The following is a 20,383-nucleotide window of genomic DNA, read 5'->3' on the forward strand; positions in this document are numbered from 1 at the left end:
GCTTCATACGGCGACATCCCAATGCTGGCTTGGAAACTGTTGTTGTAGGCGAATTCGGCTAAGGGTAAATACTTCTCTCATGACCCGCCCCAATCCAGAACACAAGCCCGTAACATGTCTTCAAGGATTTGTATGGTCCGTTCTGACTGTCCGTCTGTCTGCGGATGATAAGCCGTACTCATGTTCACTCTTGTCCCTAAGGCCTTTTGAAAAGCCCTCCAGAAGAAAGATGTGAACCGCGAATCTCGGTCTGAGACTATGCTTGCCGGAACACCATGCAACCGCACTATCTCATCCAGATACCTGACCACAATCTGCTCAACACCATCCGTCTTTTTAATTGTAATGAAGTGAGCGGACTTAGTTAATCGATCCACCACAACCCAGACCGCATCACGTCCGGTCCTTGTTCGGGGAAAACCAGTCACGAAATCCATCGTTACATGTCCCATTTCCACTCCGGAATGGGTAAACTCTGTAGCAACCCACTCGGGACTTGATGTTCCGCCTTTACCAGTTGACAAGTAGGACATCTTGCCACCCACTCAGCCACGTCCCTTTTCATCCCGACCCAATGATAATACCGTTTCAGATCCTGGTACATCTTGTTAAGCCCAGGATGAATCGAGAACTTAGACTGATGCGCCTCCCTAAGGATTTCTTCCTTTAACTCCTTCACTTCTGGAACACATACCCGGCCATTAACCACAATGGTGCCATTGTTTGAGGTTTGGTACTTCGTCTTCCCGTTCTGCACTGCCTTACCCAAGACTTCATCTTTTCCTTGTGCAGTCCGAATTCGTGTAAGCAGGCCAGCTTGATCTGCCGCCCCTAAGCCCAACGGTTCTGGTTCGGTGGACAAGGCATTAAGGCGCAATGTCCCAATCATGTTTACTAGCATCTCCGCTTCTTTTCCCGCAGCAACTTCGGACCGTCTTCTGCTTAGAGCATCCGCGACTAAGTTAGCTTTACCAGGATGATAAGCTATATCCAAGTCGTAATCCGCCACAAGTTCCATCCAACGCCTTTGCCTTAGGTTTAATCCGGGCTGCGTGAAGATGTACTTCAGACTCTTATGGTCGGTGTAGATTTGCACTTTGGCTCCGTAGAGGTAGGATCGCCATATCTTAAGTGCAAAGACTACTGCCGCCATTTCCAAGTCATGGGTTGGATAATTCCCTTCATGTTTCCGTAACTGCCTTGATGCATAGGCGATCACCTTGCCTTTTTGCATAAGGACACATCCCAACCCGTTTATAGATGCATCCCTGTACACCACATACGGCTCGTCCGTTTCCGGTAAGGCTAGAACTGGTGCGCTGGTTAATTTCTCCTTCAGCCCGGCGAAACTCTTTTCACACTCCTCTGTCCATGTGAATTTCACATCCTTCCCAGTCAACCGCGTCAATGACTTGGCCAAACTCGAGAATCCATTCACAAACTTCCTGTAATATCCCGCCAAGCCGAGAAAGCTCCTTATTTCCGAGGCGTTCTTGGGTCTTGGCCATTCTTCAATGGCTTTGATCTTCTCCGGATCTACCGATACAACTTGGTCCGAGACAATATGGCCTAGGAACCCAATACTCCTTTGCCAAAAGCTACATTTGCTCAATTTCGCATATAGCTTTTGGTCCCTTAGTCACTGCAACACCGCCCTCAAATGACCTTGATGCGCTTCCCGGTCCTTTGAATAAACAAGAATGTCATCGATGAAAATGATAACAAACTCGTCCAGACAATCACGGAAAATCCCATTCATCATCTTCATGAAGGCTGCTGGTGCGTTGGTCAATCCGAATGGCATGACCACAAATTCAAAGTGACCATACCTAGTCCGGAAAGCCGTCTTGCGCACATCCGTAGGCTCTATGGGAATCTGATGATAACCCGAAGCCAAATCTACCTTTGAGAACACCGTCGCCCCTTTCAACTGATCCAGCAACTCGTCTATCCGAGGCAATGGGTACTTGTTCTTAACAGTTACTCGGTTAAGCCCTCGGTAGTCGATGCACAGCCTAAAGCTTCCGCCTTTCTTCTTAACAAATAGAACCGGCGCTCCCCATGGTGAACTACTCGGCCTAATGAATCCCTTTTCCAATAGCTCTTCCAACTGTTTCTGTTTCTTAAGCTCGGCCATCTCTGCAGGAGCCATCCGGTAAGGCGCCTTCGAGAGTGGGGTCGTTCCCGGTTCGAGTTCTATTGTAAATGGATCGGACCGGTCAGGTGGTAAACCTGATAAGGCCTGGAACACATCTGCGAACTCGTTGACTACCGGAATTCCCGTGATCTCGGCATCCTTGCCCACTTCGGCCGACGTGATTGTGGCCAAGTAAGCCTCACAACCCTTTTCTAGCATCCTTTCCGCTTGGATTGCTGAGATAATCAAACTCCCTGAAGTTGGTCGAATCCCTTGAAACTCCAACTTTCCAGCATCCCGCTCAAACCGCACCCGTCCCCGGTAACAGTCCAGCGTTGCTTTATGTTTTCCCAGCCAGTCCATTCCCAATATCACTTCGTGATGCTTGAGTCGGACTATGACTAGGTCCGCTGGTAGGTTCACACCCCCAATCATTACCGAGATGTCATGGACTGTTCCCTGCGAGAACATGACCTGACCACCTGCAGCATTGACTATCCCATAGTCTTTCCCAGGTTCTTTACAGAACCTGCCTTTTCCTATCATTTCCGGGCTCACAAAACTATGTGTAGCTCCGGTATCAAATAAGACGTGTGTTGACACACCGCCTATCTCTAGGGTCCCTACACATTTTTTCTAAATGCTAAGTTCCCTATCCTTTCTACCCCGATGCAATGCCATGCTCGAAATTTAAATTATTGAATAGGCTAGGAAACTTACCAGTGATCTCACTGTAACTTCCGGCCTCATCAATTTCCTTGGACAACTCGTACCCCCGGGGTGCCACAGCCTGTCTCTTGGCTTGCTGTGTGTCCCCACTACGGTTCCCTCTTTGTTCCATCCGTATTTCAGCTTGCAGCTTAGGACATTCCTTCTTGAAATGTCCGGCCTTTCCGCAATAGAAACAGGATCTTTCCTCATTTTTAACCTTGAGCTGCCCTTGCTCAATCCGCGGACAACTTTGAACCGTGTGGTCCTTGCTTCCGCACTTGGCACATGCTCCAACCATTTTCCAGCATGTACCTCCATGCTTCTTTCCGCAAGTCGCACATTCCCTTTGTTTAGCCGAGGCTTGACCGCCTTCACCGACCTGATCCCATTTCTGTTTCCTGTTATCCACGATCTTACTCGCCAGGTTGGGACGTGTCGGGGCTCTTTCCTTATTTTCCTATTCAATGCTAGACTCAATAGCCGCAGCCCGTTCCACTAATTCCGCAACCGATCTGAAGGTGCGTGAGGAGCAATGGGTTCGGAGTTCTCCTCTTAAGCCGCGGAGGAACCGCCGGATCTGTGTATCCTCCTTCACCAAATCCCCTCCAACACACCGTCGCAGACGGTTGAATTCCACCTCGTACTCCCGGACAGTCCGGTTTCCTTGTGTTAATTCCAGGAATTGCTGTTCGAGTCTATCCCAAGCTTCCGAAGGAAAGTACTTTTGGTTGAACTCCTCCTCAAACTCGGCAAAAGTATCAATTCCTCCCGAGCGTTTTTCCACTGATACCCACCAATTGTGTGCATCTCCTTCAAGAAAATGGACTGCAATGTCCTTCTTGTAATCTTCTGGGCATCTGGTGGATCAAAAATTTCGGACTAAGCGGTTTCGCCACTCATCCGCCTCAATTGGGTCAGAGCTACCCTGGAATTGCCTAGTCCCAAGCCTGGCCACGTGATCCAACACGACCAAATAGTCCACCTTCTTTGTCGGCTTATTCGGTGATGAGTCGAGTTCCACCACCTCCGCAGCCCTGCCTTCTTTTTCTGCTACGATCGGAATGGCCGTACGGATCCTTGTGGACTGCCCATCGGACAAGTTTCCTGCCGGTGCTGCAGCCTGACTCAGGACCGTCAGTTGCGTCATTATAGCCTGGAGAGTTTGCCACATCTCCGCAGGCGTTGGTACTGGGGTCTGGTTTCCCGTGCCAGCCGCCGCACCTTCCTTATTTTCAGCACCTTTATCCGATGTCTCGGCAAAGTCCTCACGACCCATCGCCTCCTGACCATCCTGGTCAACCATCGGTCTTTTCCCGTTGCTCTTCTCTCTTTCCCCAGCCTCAGGTCCGGTGGGGTTGAGAGCAGGCTGTTCATCCTCATTGGCCTGACTTGGTTCGGTCGTCTCCTTATTCTTTTTACTTTTTCCTGTCTTGTTGCTTTTACCCATCTGCAGAAATCGTTTAGTTAGTGCATCCTAACTATTACCAAGATTTCTAGACAAGCCTAAGCAACAACCTAGCGCAAGACCCTTTAGCCGATGAGTGGTGTACCCAAAACCCAACAGAACTGTCCTAGGAGCAAGCATGCTCTGATACCAACTTGAAACACCCCATCCCGAACTCTAAGCCCATGGAGGTTGTTTCCGGTCGGACCGCTATACGGCTCCGACCCCATCAGTCCAATTTTAGGGTCAAGTCCTTTGTTTAAGTCATATTCGATATGTGTATTCTGAGATTCACTAAGTTAGAGTCAATATGTATTATTAGAAGACAGAAACGGATATTTTATTGATAACTAAAAGGATTCATTACAACTTATGAGTCTGCATATAAGCTATTATAAGAGTACATGATCCTATCTATCCGTTTCAATACACCACTCATCCGCGTGGCTAACTGGTCCGCGCGCCTAGGCCAAATCCCTTCCTGGACCACCATCCTTTCCTGAAAGGTCAATAGTTTAAGTCTATGCAATTCTGGCTAAGTATTATTCATGCATATGAATGCATTTCATGCTTATGATTCCCGACCCTGTTTCTAACCCACAGCATCTATTTCTAATCCGGTTCATAGGTCGACCTTCGGTTGACCGAGTTTGGCGAGAACCGTTCTATCTCCCAAGCCACTCGGCCACCGCGTCAACCGGATCCAGTCAATAACTAACACGACTCTATGTGTACCATCACCGGCTCAGTCTTAATTCCATGGCCGGCGATCTTTGAGATTTCGGCCGAGATACATGATCGGATCGGCCTAGCCCATACTTCGGCCGATCGTCGCATATCCTCGGTCGAATCCGTTATTCCTTCCACCGCCACTAACCATCCGTTCGGCCTAGCCCATACTTTGGCCGATCATCCGAATAGCGCGCTGAAATAACAACTTAATCGGACGCTCCTATCTATGAACGCACCTTAGAGATTCACGGTCATTTTTTCCCTTGCCGCGCCGCGCTCTCTCGTTCTTCTTTCCTTCCGCGACCCGCACCAGTCGCTCCGCGCGGTTTCCCTTCCGCCGGACTCACGGTCACTGCCTTCATTCTCTCGGTCACTCGAAATTTGGGCAGAGTTTTGTCCCTTAGTTTGTGCGTACCCGAAAATGTGGCCCAAGGGGTCTATTTATAGACTTTTCCTTGTGGTAACCACTTTGAGCGAACGGGTGCGAGTTTTGGCCAAACAGGTGCATCGATTGGGCGCATAGACTTTGCAACCTTTCGGCCATAACCGCCCATAACCACCCCAGTCCAGCTAGTTCACTGGCCACCCAGCTAGACCAACTGTCTTACTTTTAATCCAGCTGAGCTGAGCTTCCCGGCAGCTGGTCCAGCTAGCTTAGCTCACCTTTTCAACTCTTTTTAGCTCGGCCTTCCTTACTGAGCTATCTTTCTCTTCTTTTTCCTGGCTAAGTCCCATATTAACTAGACTTAACCCTCATACTGGACCATGGCTTGTGTGTTCCTTAGACACTCGGTCATTATTCCTCATCTTACGGCCATGGTCCGTCCCGGCGACCCTATTGCGGATCGGGGACGTTACAAAAACCGACGGTGGCAATCAAACCAACAGGTTTTCCGACCATGTTTAAGCTGAAATGCATCAGTCCTATGAAGAAAATAAGGACATGATAACCTCTCATGCGTTGTCCAACCTGATAGCATTCCGTATGCCGGGAAATCGCTTATTGTCCACATAAGCACCGCTCGCATCGTAAAATTTTTACCATTCGAACTGTCATATGTTCGTACTCCAACATGCCACAATTGGTTTAACTCATGTATGAGTGGTTGCAAAAACACATCAAGGGCCCGCTTCAGGTGATTTGGACCAGGGACTAATATACTTAGAAACAAAAACTCCCTTTGCATGCACATATCTGGAGGAAGGTTATATGGCGTAAGATCACAGGCCATAATGAATATTGCATACCGGACATACCAAATGGACTAAACCCGTCAGTGCAAAGACCAAGATAAACATTTTGCTTAGACCTAGCAAAGTCTGGATGTACGGTGTTAAAATGTTTCCAAGATTTCCCGTCAGACGGGTGAGTCATTTTGCCATCTGTTTGTGAATGTTCTGCATGTCATCTCATCGACGCAGCTATCCGTTCAGATTGATATAGTCTTTTTAACCTATCAGTGATAGGAAGATACCACATTCGTTGGTAAGGAATCTTCTTACGCCCAGCAATTTGCGGTCTATATCTTGGCTTTTGGCAGAAACGACATTCTTCAAGCTTCTCATCATCTCTCCAAAAAAGCATACAATTATCAACACAAACATCAATCATCTCAGAAGGCAATCCAAGACTAAAAACCAGCTTCTGAATTTCATAATACGTTTCAGCAGCCAAATTATCATCTGGCAAATACTCTTTAATAAGATCTGCCCAATCGTTCATGCAAACTTCAGATAGATTGTGATCAGTTTTTATTGTCATCATCCGAGCTGCCAATGATAATTTTGATAAACCTTCCCTACATCCCTCGTAAAGAGGCTGTTTTGCTGCGTTTAACATATCATAAAAGCGTTTCGCATCTGCATTGGGCTCCTCAACAGTATCAGCATGTGTTTCATGAAATGCATCAGTAACCATTTCATGCATCCTATCATGATCTTCACCCTGAACTTGATTACTTTGATAATCATTTGATGCTTCAAAATCCCCATGTTCTTGATGATTACTACTACTCCGTGCAGCCATCTGACCACTACTTTGACCATATCCCTCTCCATGTTGATACCAAATAAAGTATTGGGGCATGAACCCTCTATTCAATAAATGCTGCCAGACAGTGTCAATAGGAATATGTTTCCTATTTTTGCATTTCACACAAGGACAATACATTTTGCCGCTTTCAATTACAGTTTGCATAAGGCCGGCCTGGTACATGAATATTTCCAATCCGTTTTTGAAGTCTTCAGTCAACGACCCATCACCATTTTTGGGCGTATACATCCACTTTCGTAGATCGTATATAGACATTTCAAAAACAAATAAGTGACTTTTTGTTTTTGAAATTTGATATAAATTTCAACTACTAAAAATTTTACTTAAACATTCAAAGACTCAAAAAATTTGTGTCTTTATATGTTTTTTTGGGTTGATGGAATAATGAGAGAAGAAAGGGTATATATAGATTTTTTGTTTGGTTACCAACATATTACCATTGCATATTTACATCAAATTTACGTCGAAATAAAAATTACATTATATTTACATCGATATTACGTCAATTTCAAGATATAGGCCAATTCGTCGTATTATCGATGTAAATTTTACGACAACATTACGACGAAATATAATTCGTTCTTTATTCGTCGTAATGTCGTCGTAAATTTACGACGATTTTACGAGGGTAATTTTTTACGTCGAATTTACGACGAAATTTTTGGACGTTGTACATACGACGTAATTTCGTCGTAAATTTACGACGACCGTAAATCGTCATAAATAATTCGTTGGAAAAGTCCCTCTTTCTTGTAGTGATGTAGCTAAGATCTCGGGCTTGTTGTTCTTCTCTGCGTCTGGTGGCTTAAGGAGTGTTATAGAAACTTTCCTCATAGTGTGGATTTCGATTTATAGGATCCATATCTTCTGAAAAGGAAACAAAATAACCGAAAATGGAAATATGCAGAAAAAGGGGTTCTAGAGTCGATTTACCAACCTTTCTTAGGGTTTTGCGGGAAAGAAAACGCGTGCCTTCCCCGGCAACGACGCCAAAAACTTGATGTGCTGTCGTGTTGAGGGTTGTCAAGTTTTACCCTAAATGAAATCAATAGCCGCAAGTGCACAGCTGATCGATTGTAGTACTTAGGGATCAAATCCACAGGGAAGGAGGATCTTTCCTGCAAAAGCCTTCGAAAGAAATATGAAGTTAGGAAGTCTAGAACCAGGCGAGTTTTGTGAGGGTTTTGGTGGTGTGTTTAAAACGTAAAAACGAATTTTAAAGAGAAACTACGGGAATTAAAATGACCTAATAACTAAACTTAATGAAAACGGGTGAAAACGGGAAAAACGGCTAAACCTAATTGCTAAGTAAAATCGATTGAAAGAGTAAGTAAACTAGACTAAAGCTTGAATGAAAATCGGTGTAAATCTACAAGAAAGAAAGCACTGAGGTTCAGGGAAGTTTTCTCAGGGGTACGAACGATTCAAAACATTGTTAGAGAGTAAATTTGATAAGATCTTAGCTTAAACTTTTCGAACTGGAGTCACTGACGTATGAATACGCCACTGTCGTGATCATAGAAAACTATCTCTCTCAACCCTGACCAGTAGGTTTCCACTCTGGCCCTGGAAAAGAAGAGATGCATTATGTTTAAGACTCGTCAGCATTCACAAATCGCCCATAGGTAGGTTTCCACTCCTTTGTTTGTTTTGCTCTCCCAAACTAGATCTGACATCGGATGAACACTTTCGTGTCACCAAGCATCTGGATCAGATTGTATTTCATGACGCTAAAAACTTGATGTGGTGTGTGTCGAGGGTTGTCAAGTTTTACCCTAAATGAAATCAATAGCCGCAAGTGCACAGCTGGTCGATTGTAGTACTTAGGGATCGAATCCACAGGGAAGGAGGATCTTTTCCTGCAAAAGCCTTTGAAAGAAATATAAAGTAAGTAAGTCTAGAACCAAACGGTTTTGTGGGGGTTTTGGTGGTGTGTTTAAAATGTAAAAACGAATCTTAAAGAGAAAATACGGTAATTAAAATGACCTAATAACTAAACTTAACGAAAACGAGTAAAAACGAAAAAAACGGCTAATTTAATTGCTCAAATGAAAATCGATTAAAAAGGAATGAGAATATTGAACTAAAGCTTGAAATAAAAACGGTGTGACTCTATAAGGAAAGAGGCGTTGGGGTTCAGGGAAGTTTTCTCAGGGGTACGAACGATTCAAAACATTGCTAGAGAGTAAATTTGATAAGATCTTAGCTTAAACTTTTCGAACTGGAGTCACGGACGTATGAATACGCCACTGTCGTGATCATAGACAACTATCTCTCTCAACCCTGACCAGTAGGTTTCCACTCTGGCCCTGGAAAAGAAGAGATGCATTATGTTTAAGACACGCCAGCATTCACAAATCGCCCATAGGTAGGTTTCCACTACTATGTTTGTTTTGCTCTCCCAAACTAGATCTAACACCGATGAACACTTTCGTGTCACCAAGCATCTGGATCAGATTGTAGTTCATGACGATACTCTCATGCAGTAAAAACGAATTCAGAAGAAAAATTTCTAAGATTCGGCTCAAAAGCTCATGGAATCCTCACCGAACATATAAATCCCCATCGAAAATCCCTTAGTCCCAGCAATAAAACTACTCAGACATGATGAACGAAATCAAAAACATTGTATTAAAAAGTAGAATAGAAATCGAAATTGAAAAAGAAAGAACAAGGGTTCAAGAGACAAATCTCTTTCTCCCTAAAAACCTAAAACTTAAAAATTATTTTAAAACAATAAGAACATATGAGGGCATACGAATTAGGGTTCCTAAAACATGTATTTATAGTGCTCAAGGCATCTCTAGGGTCTAGGGTTCCGGAATCAAGGCTGGGAAAATGATATGGGCTTCAGAAATGGGCCTTCGGGGTCGGAGTTAGCTGGCCGCGGTCGGGATGAGTGTGACCGCGGGAAATGGGTGGCTGGCCGCGGTCGGGATGGCTGTGACCGCGGGGATTGGTCTGTTGGCCGCGGGTGGAAACGCTTGCCGGCTGGTTTATGGGACATTTTGCTCTTCGCGTATCTTTTGATTGAACCGTTGGATTTCCAAGCTGTAAAGTGTGCTGGAAAGCTGATACTTCCATCTTTAAGGTCTCCAAATTTGAGCTGGATCAGACGGTGAGAAGGCCTTCAATCGGGGGTGAACTTCTGACGGTTTGACTCTGAGCTGAAATCTGGTTTTCTATCCATTTTGTTAAGCTTTTCCCTAAGTTACCTGAAAAGAGTCTTGAAACTACAAATACTAGAAAAACGTAATAAAAGTACTTAAAAGCAATTAAAAACATAGAAAAAGTATTTCAAAACGATCCATAAAAGTGGTCAAAATACGGTGTTATCAATATCCGGGTAAATTTGTGATATCTGGATCTGAGTTTTAATTATCCGGATCTGTATCTGGGATGTTCGGATATCCGGACTGCAGATATTCATCTAAATAATATTAAAATATCTGTGGATATCCGAATCCGGATCCGAATCCAAAAAATATTTAAAATATAAATATTAAAATAATTATAAAATTAAAATTTTAGTTAATATTTTGTAAAACAATTAACTTTTTATTATAAGAAGATATTTTAATTTAAATTTAAATAATTTATATATATAATAATCTCAATTATATTACAAAATTATCAATAAAATATAATTTTGAAATATATTTAGAGGTTAGAGATTCAGATATGGATATCTTGACTTTATAATTTAACTATCTGGATCCGTATCCGGTTTTGACAAACATAGGATATTACTATCTGGATCCGGATCCGACCCTCTCGGATATCCGATTTTTTTTGGAGCGGATCTTGGATCGGATTTCGGATAATAATTCCAGCCCTAAGAAGAAGAATACGCTAGAGTTTAGGTTTTTGTGGTTATGATGGTTGTTAAAATCTCTGGTCCATGGCCCATTCTATTATCGAAGGAAAATCCATATCACGGGTTTGTACACGTAAGATTAATGATAGACCAATCAAAATGAATTAAAATGACACATAATATTTTTTTATTAATGCCACGTAAGACAATCGCTGTGGTGATGACACATAGGATTTTTGACTTCGCAAATAATAGTATAGATAGTTAAATTGTAAAAAGAGGTCGAACTCATAAAAAAGGGGGGTCAAATAGAAGGATTTCAGCCATTTGTTTAAATTTTACCAACAAATTTACACTAAGAAACCTAAAATATCTATTTTAACCTGGGTCATGTGAACCCCCTTACCATGAACATAGGTCTGCCACTAATTACAATATTAGTATTAGGAGACAACTACGTATCTCATAGAATCAGGGAAATATCCATTTGTATATGTGAAACATATTCTGTTATGTTAGGGTTTACCGAGAGTTTGTGATGTATATATACCCTTGTAATCATATTGAATAAAGCAAGTAGTGTTCGATATACATGGTATCAAAGCTGCAATCTGAAAACTCTTCTGCAAATTGAATGTTTTTTTTTTAAGTTCAAAGTTTTCTTTAAAGTTCATACATAGTTTGAACTCAGTAAAATTCTTTTGTTCCTTCTACGATGGCTCCGGAGACGTCAGTGAAGAAATCCAATAAGACCACGAGTGGGAAAAGTGGGGAAGTTACGGTGGAGACGGTGATGCCGTCGCCAGACGCCTTGTATGGATCCGATAATCCAAGTTCAATGATTACTCCGATAATATTAAACGGAGATAATTATAATCAGTGGGCTAACGAGCTGTTGAATGCTCTTCAAGCCAAAAGAAAAACAGGTTTCATCAATGGAACCTTGAAGAAACCAGAAATCCAGAGTACCGATTATGATTCCTGGTTGGCTGTGAATTCGATGGTGTTGAATTGGATTGGAGCCTCCATCGAACCTAAGCTGAAGTCGTCTGTACCGTTTTTCGGGGAGGCAAGTCAGTTATGGTCAGAGTTAAAGCTGCAATTCTCTGTTGGGAATAAGGTGCGTCTTCACCAAATCAAGGCTCAACTTGCGGTTTGCCGTCAAGATGGTCAATCAGTAATGGATTATTATGTGAGGCTTGCACACTTTGGGAGGAATTTGCGATGCTGATGTGTACGTGCGGAGCGGCTCGAGAAATCGTCTAAGAACAGGATGAGGAGAAAGTTTATCAATTTATTCTGGGTTTGGATGATTCTCAATTTGGAAACTTGTGTACTGCTCGCATCACCATGGATCCTCTGCCGTCCATTGGAGAAGTTTACTCTAGAGTAGTACGCAAAGAACAGCGGTTGACGTTGGCTCGAGCACGTGAGCAGACACACAAAGCTGTGGGCTTTGCAACTTGCCAACTCGAGTCTTCTACTCGTGGAACTGAGCAGGGAGGAAGCAGGCCGGAATCGTTGATCTTAAAGAAGATGATGCAGTGCTCTAATTGTGGTCGTAGTGGTCATGAGAAGAAAGAATGCTGGCAGCTCGTGGGGTTCCCTGAATGGTACACTGAACGCACCGGTGGTGGACGTGGTGGTGGAGCTCGCGGTCATGGAGGTCGTGGTGGTTGCAGTTGTCGTGGTCGTGGACAGGCGATGGCTGCACATGCTACAAGCTTTAAATGCTTCTGTTTTTCCTGAATTTACGGAGGATCAATGGCAAGCTCTCTCTCAATGGATTCAGGAAAAATCAGCAAGTGGTGGTGCCGATAAATTTTCTGGTAAGACCAAGTTTGGCGATGTTATTCTTGACACTGGCGCCTCGCACCATATGACAGCGACAGCTCTCTTTTGGTGGATCTTGTTTCTATTCCACCTTGTTCAATTGGTTTTGCAGATAGAAACAAGACGGCTTCTGTTCACATGGGCGTGTTCCTGTTATCGGACACCATCTCATTGATGAATGTCCTTTATATGCCCTCATTAAATTGCACTTTGTTCTCGGTTTCTAAGTTTTTGAAACAGAAAAATTGCTTTGCGACTTTAACCGATACACTTTGTGTTTTACAGGACCGTTTTTAGAGTACTCTGATTGGAAGAGGTGAAGAGCGTGATGGGGTCTATTATCTGACGGATGTTGCTCAAGCCAAGGTTCATACAGTCAAGGCTTCTCAAGACTTGGCTTTGTGGCATCAGTGTTTGGGACATCCTAGTTTTTAAGTTCTTTCAGGTTTACCATTGTTTTCTAGTTCTTCAGTTAGCTCTAATCTTGTGACGTGTGTTTTAGAGCTAAAAAAACCCGAGAAGTTTTTCCAGATAGTAATAATAAAACATCAGAATGTTTTAAAACATCAGAATGTTTTAAAACATCAGAATGTTTTTCGTTAATTCATTGTGATGTCTAGGGGCCATCTCGCATTCATTGTGATGTCTGATGTTTGCGAAGTCGGAAGTTAAAACTGTGCTAACCAACTTTATTGCATATACGGAGAAACAATTTGGTAAAGCTGTTCGAGTAGTTCGGAGTGATAATGGTACTGAGTTTATGTGCTTATCTTCATACTTTCATGAACATGGCATCGTTCATCAGAACTCTTGTGTGGGAACTCCGCAGCGAAATGGACGTGTCTAACGAAAACATAGACACATTTTAAACATGGCTCGTGCTTTGCTGTTTCAGGCGAGTTTGCCTGTTTTGTTTTGGGGTGAAGTTGTCCTCACTGCTGCATGTCTGATTAACCGGACTCCTTCCTCTATTCATCATGGGCGTTCTCCGTATGAGGTTCATGGTCAAAAGCCCGACTATTCACAGTAGACTTTGTGTGTTTGTTGCGCGCGTTTTTGGCTTGGCATGTTATTTTCATCGCGTCGCTAGAGACAAGGAAAAATTTGGTGCGTGCAGTAGACTCTGTGTGTTTGTTGGGTACCCTTTTGGCAAGAAGGGTTGGAAAGTGTTCGATGTTGAGCCGAAGGAGTTCTTCGTCTCGCGTGATGTTGTTTTTTGGGAGGATGTCTTTCCCTATGCAGCAATTACACCTTCTTTTATGCCAGCTTCTCCACCAGTGGTCACGTGAGTTGATGACTGGATAATCTCTCCCGCGTCCGTAGTAAGGGAGGGTGATCCCGATGTTAGCTTGTCGTCAACACCATCTGCTGAGGCTTCTAACCAGAACCCCACCAAGAGTCCCTCAGAAGTTTGTCCAGTCGAGTGCTCTACTGATGCTGTTGTTGATCAATCCTCGAATGTAGTATCTGAGGAACTACAGCCGGTAGTCGCTGATTCAGTTCCTATTGTTGATGAGGAACCATTATCTGAAGTGGAGACAGTGCCTGAAATTCAGCTAGGAAGGGGTCATCGACAATGTATTCCTTCAACTCGCTTGCGAGATTTTGTTACGTACAATGTAGTCGCCTTGCCGCAAGCTACCTATCACGCTCTCCTCAACTCCACTTCTTTGTCCTCTTCTTCGGTCCTAGGTAATTCACTGTATCCTTTAACCAATTATGTTTCCGATGCGATTTTTTCTCTGCAGCATCAGGCGTTTCTTGCTGCGATTACAGCCTCTAATGAGCCTAAAAACTTGAAAGAGGCAGTTATGATCGATGTATGGAATGACTCTATCAATACCGAGGTTGTTGCGCTAGAGAAAAATCACACTTGGGACATCACAGATTTGCCACCAAATAAGTCTGCTATTGGGTGTTAATGGGTCTATAAGACAAAGTTCAATGCTGATGGAACAGTTGAATGTTTTAAGTCTCGACTTGTTATCCAAGGGAACAAGCAGATTGAAGGTGAAGACTTTGGTGAGACGTTCGCTCCAGTCATTAAAATAACGACCGTCCGTACTATTCTTCGTCTCGCTGCTGCAAATGACTGGGAGGTGTTTCAAATAGATGTACATAACGCCTTTCTCCATGGTGATCTTGATGAGGAAGTTTATATGAAACTCCCTTCAAGCTTTCGTCACACATATCCTAACAAAGTTTGTTGTCTCAGGAAGTCTCTGTATGGCCTTAAACAGGCACCAAGGTGCTGGTTCAAGAAGTTGTCTAATACTTTACTCAAGTTTGGGTTTGTTCAGTCTTACGAGGATTACTCTTTGTTTTCCTATTCTCGAACCGGCATTGAGCTACGTGTTTTAATCTATTTGTATGATCTTCTCATTTGTGGAAATGCTAAGTACATGGTCGGAAAATTTAAGGAATACTTGAGCAAATGTTTTGCCATGAAAGATCTGGGTAAATTGAAATATTTCTTGGGCATTGAAGTGAGTCGTAGTCCAGAAGGGATCTTTTTATGTCAACGCACCATGAATATTTTTACCAATACAGGGAATCTTGGCGCACATCCTGCTCCTACACCTATGGAACAGAATCGTTCTCTCGCCAGCAATGATAGTCCATATTTATCTGATCCAATATCTTATCGACGCCTTGTGGGTCGTCTAATTTATCCTACGAACACACGCCCTGAGTTGAGTTACTCGGTTCACTTGCTTTCTCAGTTTATGAAGCAGCCACGTCAAGCTCATTGGACTGGTGCTGTTCCAGTGGTTTGATATTTAAAGGGTTCACCAGGTCAAGGTGTTTTGCTCAAAGCTGATAAGGATCTCTCTCTTACGGTTTACTGTGATTTAGACTGGGCCTCTTGTCCTTTAACTCGTCGTTCGCTGAGTGCCTATGTTGTGTTACTTGGAGATTCACCAATTTCTTGGAAGATCAAGAAACAAGATACTGTCTCGCCCTAGTCAACAGAAGCGGAATACCGTTCTATGGTGGATGCTCTTCGTGAGATCAAATGGTTACGTCGTTTAATCAAGGATTTGGGTGTTGAACATTCTGCGCCAACTCGCTTATTCTGTGATAGTAATGCTGCTCTTCAAATTGCTGCTAATCCTGTTTTTCACGAACAAACTAAGCATATTAAGTCTGATTGCCATGCCGTTCGTGATGTTGTCTGTGATGGTCTGATCACTACTGAACACATTCGTACGAAAGAGCAGCCTGCTGACATTTTGACAAAGACCCTGGATCAAGTACAATTTGAAACATTATTGTCCAAGTTAGGTGTTCAGAATCTTCACGCTCCAACGTGAGGGAGGTATTAGGAGATAACTACGTATCAGGAAAATATCCATTTGTATATGTGAAGTATATTCTGCTATGTTAGGGTTACCAAGAGTTTGTGATGTATATATACCCTTGTAATCATATTGAATAAAGCAAGTCAAGTTCGATATCCTTCTCTACAATTAGCTGGTGAACTCATAAACACCAACTTCTGTTCTGGACCTCTTCTTTTATCTTGGCTTGGTACGGCTATGTGGTTTGATCTTGATTGAGCTCAAATTCTTTTTGATTTGAAGTCTCGTCAAGATTAAGATTTGGCCTTACCAAATTCTTTTTGATTTGAAGGCTAGCCATTTTTGATAATGTAACACCGTTCCTAACTTTTGAAGAAGTAGAACACGTATGTTATGGTCGCCAGTCTATACCATGTGGGTTAAGACAGTCAATTGGTCTTGTTTGTTAAGATCTCTAAGAAAAAAAAAAGTGTCTAATACACTTACACACACCAAGCAATTTAAATAGATCTAAAACATAACACCGTTTGGACTAATCAAATTTTAACCTGGGTCATGTGAACCCCCTATCATGAAAATAGGTCCACCACTAATCACAAGATTAGCTGGGGAACTCATAAACACCAACTTCTGACCTCTTCTTTCATCTTGGCTTGGTGCGGCTACGTGATTTAATCTCGAATGAGCTTAAATTCTTTTTGATTACAAGTGTTGTCAAGGTTAAGATTTGGCGTTATCAAAACTCACCACATAAGTTCTCATTATACATTGGCAAGCCGTTTTTGATAATGTAACACCGTTCCTAACTTCTGAAGAAGTAGAACAGGTCTCATACGGTCGCCAGTCCATATTGTGTGGGTTAAAACAGTCAATTGTTCTTGTTTGTTAAAATCCCAAGACAAATAAAATTTCTAATACATTTACACACAACAGACAATTTAAATGGATCTAAAACATAACATCGTTTGGACTTGTAGGACCAAAAAATTGCACAAATAAATAATAGAGATATAATCACGAATATTGAAATAAACGTTTCGAGAAAGAGGAGTTTAAAAACCGATATGAAAAACGATTACATAAACTAAAAATGGAGGCGAGATATCTCTCTTTCCACAACTCAAATAATCGTCCGTAGTGCGACGGGAAAGATCGATTTTAGAGCCGCATGATACAACCATTGAATCTGTTATCGCGACACTTGAAAACAGATCTAACGAAAAAAAAAACTATGATACTCTCGAAGACTTACTCTTAGCGATAGGAAATTGAAGGAACTTTGATTTAATATTTTCGGGTGTGTTTTTGTGTGTAAGCGGATGCCTTTTTCTCAAGAGAGGCGAGTCTATATATAGTGGAGGAGAGAGCTAGGGTTCGGCCTTGTTGATCAAGTTTTGCCGACTTGAACAACACGCACAAGAATATTCTAGAAGAGCGGCGACCTAAAATCGGCCCAAAAAAGAATTGCCCGACGGCCCATGACCAGCTACTTATAAGAGCCCAAGAGTCCTAAGAGCCAATAAAAAAAGCCAAAAGCCATGATCCACGATCCACGAGCCACGATCCACGAGCCATGAGCCACAAGCCACGGCCAGGTAGCGGCGGCGGTGCGCGTGTAGTCTTTTCTCGTCTCCATCACACTTTGACCAATGATATAACTTAGTCCTTATATATATCACTCCAAAATTTTCCAAACCACCAATGTGGGACAAATGGCATGTATCCGCATTTAAGTTAGCAATTCATAGGCTTTTCCATTTAGCCATTTAGCCATTCACACATACACATTTGTATAAAGCCCACAAGCTTTATAAAAAAATTGTTCCAACAATCCCTCACATGAATAGAAATGACTCTAAACATATGACGATTGAACAGACTAGAGACAGACTCAGCTAGACTAGACTTGATCTGACTAGACTAGGCCTTTATCAAGAATATACGAAAATATAACTGTATCTGAGAGGTAGCATTTTTCAGGCTTGAAACAATCATTTTTAATATCTGTCGGGTTTACTTGACCAGTAGGTGAACATGATATCTTGAACCACCCAGATTTTGATGTAAAACGAGATAACAGTTATCGCGCAGCAATATTTTCTCGTAGAATCGTATTCTCTATTGTGTTCATTTTGGCCTTGAACATTCCATTTTCGGAATGAACTTAAAAATATAGCATATCCGTCACTCTCCTAGAAACGGCCTCATTTCACACCCACTAGTTGATCTGCCATCAACTTTCTTTCAGAAGTATCCCATCATACTCCACTATTCCAAAGTTATGGAATCATTAAAAGCCAACGCTTAACCTTAATATCCAGCACTGTTTCATCATCCTAGGAACTGGGCAGAGACATAGTCTCACAGTGCTTGAGTAGCTTGATTTCGTTTTCCTTTTGAACCTAGATCTTGAGATCTCCAGTCATATAGGTGGGGTGTCCATCAAACTTCATCTTTATCTATAGGCTTTAAACTTATTCGTTTTGATGATTTTAGAATTTGATCTCTCGGAAAACTTTTGGTGAATGGATCTGCTAAGTTATCAGCCGACTTGATGTAATCTATCGTAAGTATACCACTTGAGATCAAATGCCTAATGGTCTTACGTCGTCATATTATATGACGAGATTTGCCATTATACAGATTACTTAGTGCCTGAGAGATAGCTGATTGACTATCACAATGTACACGTAAAGCTGACACTGGTTTTTCCCACATCAGGATATCTTCCAGGAAGTTCCGTAGCTACTCCGCTTCCTCTGCAGCTTTATCTAAAGCTATGAACTCCGACTCCATGGTTGATCTCGCCAAGAGTATTTGTTTGGAAGATTTTCAAGAAACTGCTGCACCCGCAAAGGTAGATACATATCCACTCGTGGATTTGGAGTTTCTGGAATCCGAAATCCAGTTGACATCACTATACCCTTCCAATATTTCTGGTTCTTTACCAAAGTGCAGACCATAACTTTTAGTGAGTCGTAGATAGTTCAAAACTCTAGTTATGGCTTTCCAATGAGTATGGCCTGGATTACTCGTGTATCGACTTAGAACGTTTATTGAATGCGCTAAATCCGGTCTAGTATAATTGATTAAGTACATAAGACTACCGATCACTCTACCATATTCATCTTGTTACACAGCTTCTTCCTGAATTCTTCGTCAAATGAAGTTGAGGATCAAGAGGAGTTTTTGCAGTCCCCTTTGAGTAGTTCTTAAACCGTTCTAAGATCTCTTCAGCATAATGATCTTGAGACAGGATTATTCCTTTAGAATTTTGAGTAATCTTGATTCCCAGAATTACATCCACTAATCCTATGTCTTTCATCTCAAACTGTCCTTTCAACATATTCTTCGTCTGTTGGATTATATCTTTGTTACTTCCCATGATGAGCATGTCATCAACATATAAACATAGCAATACGTATCCATGCGTAGTACTCTTGATGTAGATACACTTATCACATTCATTAATGCGGAAACCATTTGAAATTATTACATTGTCAAACTTCTCATACCATTTTTTGGAGCTTGCTTAAGTCCGTACAGTGACTTCACCAGTCTACATACTTTCTTCTCTTGTCCAGGAACGACATAACCCTCAGGTTGATTCATATAAATTTCTTCTTCTAAATCTCCATTTAGAAAGGCCGTCTTGACATCCATTTGATGGATTTCAAGGTCTCTTAATGCTGCAATACCAATCAGCATACTGATTCAAATTATTCTCGTCACCGGAGAATAAGTGTCAAAGAAATCTAATCCCTTTTTTTACGAAATCTTTGCACCACCAGTCTGGCCTTGTACTTATCAATAGTACCATCGACTTTCATTTTTGTAGTGAAGATCCATTTGCATCCAAGATGTTTACAGCCTTGCAGTAAATCTACCAACTAACAAGTATGATTCTGCATAATCTACCTTCCAGAAAGGTGCATCGGGTGTAGACATTGCTTCCATGAATGTTCTTGGTCCGCTCTCTGCTAGAAACGCCATTATAAACTCAGAGCCAAATGACTTTTCCTTACGAGCTCTCTTGCTTTGTCTAGGTTAAACTTCTTTTTCATTCTCTTCTTCATATATAGAAGTGCTTGCTTCGTTGTTAGAAACTCGTTCGTCACGAGTTCTTTTTGGATTTACTCTATCCTTACATGGAAACACATTTTCAAAAAATGAAGCATTCCTTGACTCCATTATCGTGTTTACATGAACATCTGGTATCTGACTTATGTACCAGAAATCGATAAGCACTACTACTATGAGCATATCCGATGAAAATGCAGTCTACTGTCTTAGGTCCGATGGTGACCTTTTTCGGAAGTGGAGCAGAAACCTTTGCCAGGCACCTCCACACTTT

General features: G+C 42.3%; 1 protein-coding gene across 1 annotated transcript; it reads right to left on the reverse strand.

Moving 5' to 3' along the window:
* Window positions 1-2,538: 2,538 nt before the first annotated feature.
* LOC112088479 (DNA-binding protein HEXBP-like) lies at window positions 2,539-3,146 on the reverse strand. The gene is made up of 3 exons (XM_024158763.1): window positions 2,858-3,146; window positions 2,612-2,760; window positions 2,539-2,547 (listed from the first exon to the last, which is right to left on the reverse strand). The coding sequence occupies exons 1-3, from the start codon at window positions 3,144-3,146 to the stop codon at window positions 2,539-2,541; spliced, it is 447 nt and encodes a 148-aa protein (XP_024014531.1).
* Between the last annotated feature and the right edge of the window lie 17,237 nt (window positions 3,147-20,383).

Source organism: Eutrema salsugineum, unplaced genomic scaffold (assembly GCF_000478725.1).
Source record: "Eutrema salsugineum unplaced genomic scaffold, Eutsalg1_0 scaffold_14, whole genome shotgun sequence".
Lineage (NCBI taxonomy): Eukaryota > Viridiplantae > Streptophyta > Magnoliopsida > Brassicales > Brassicaceae > Eutrema > Eutrema salsugineum.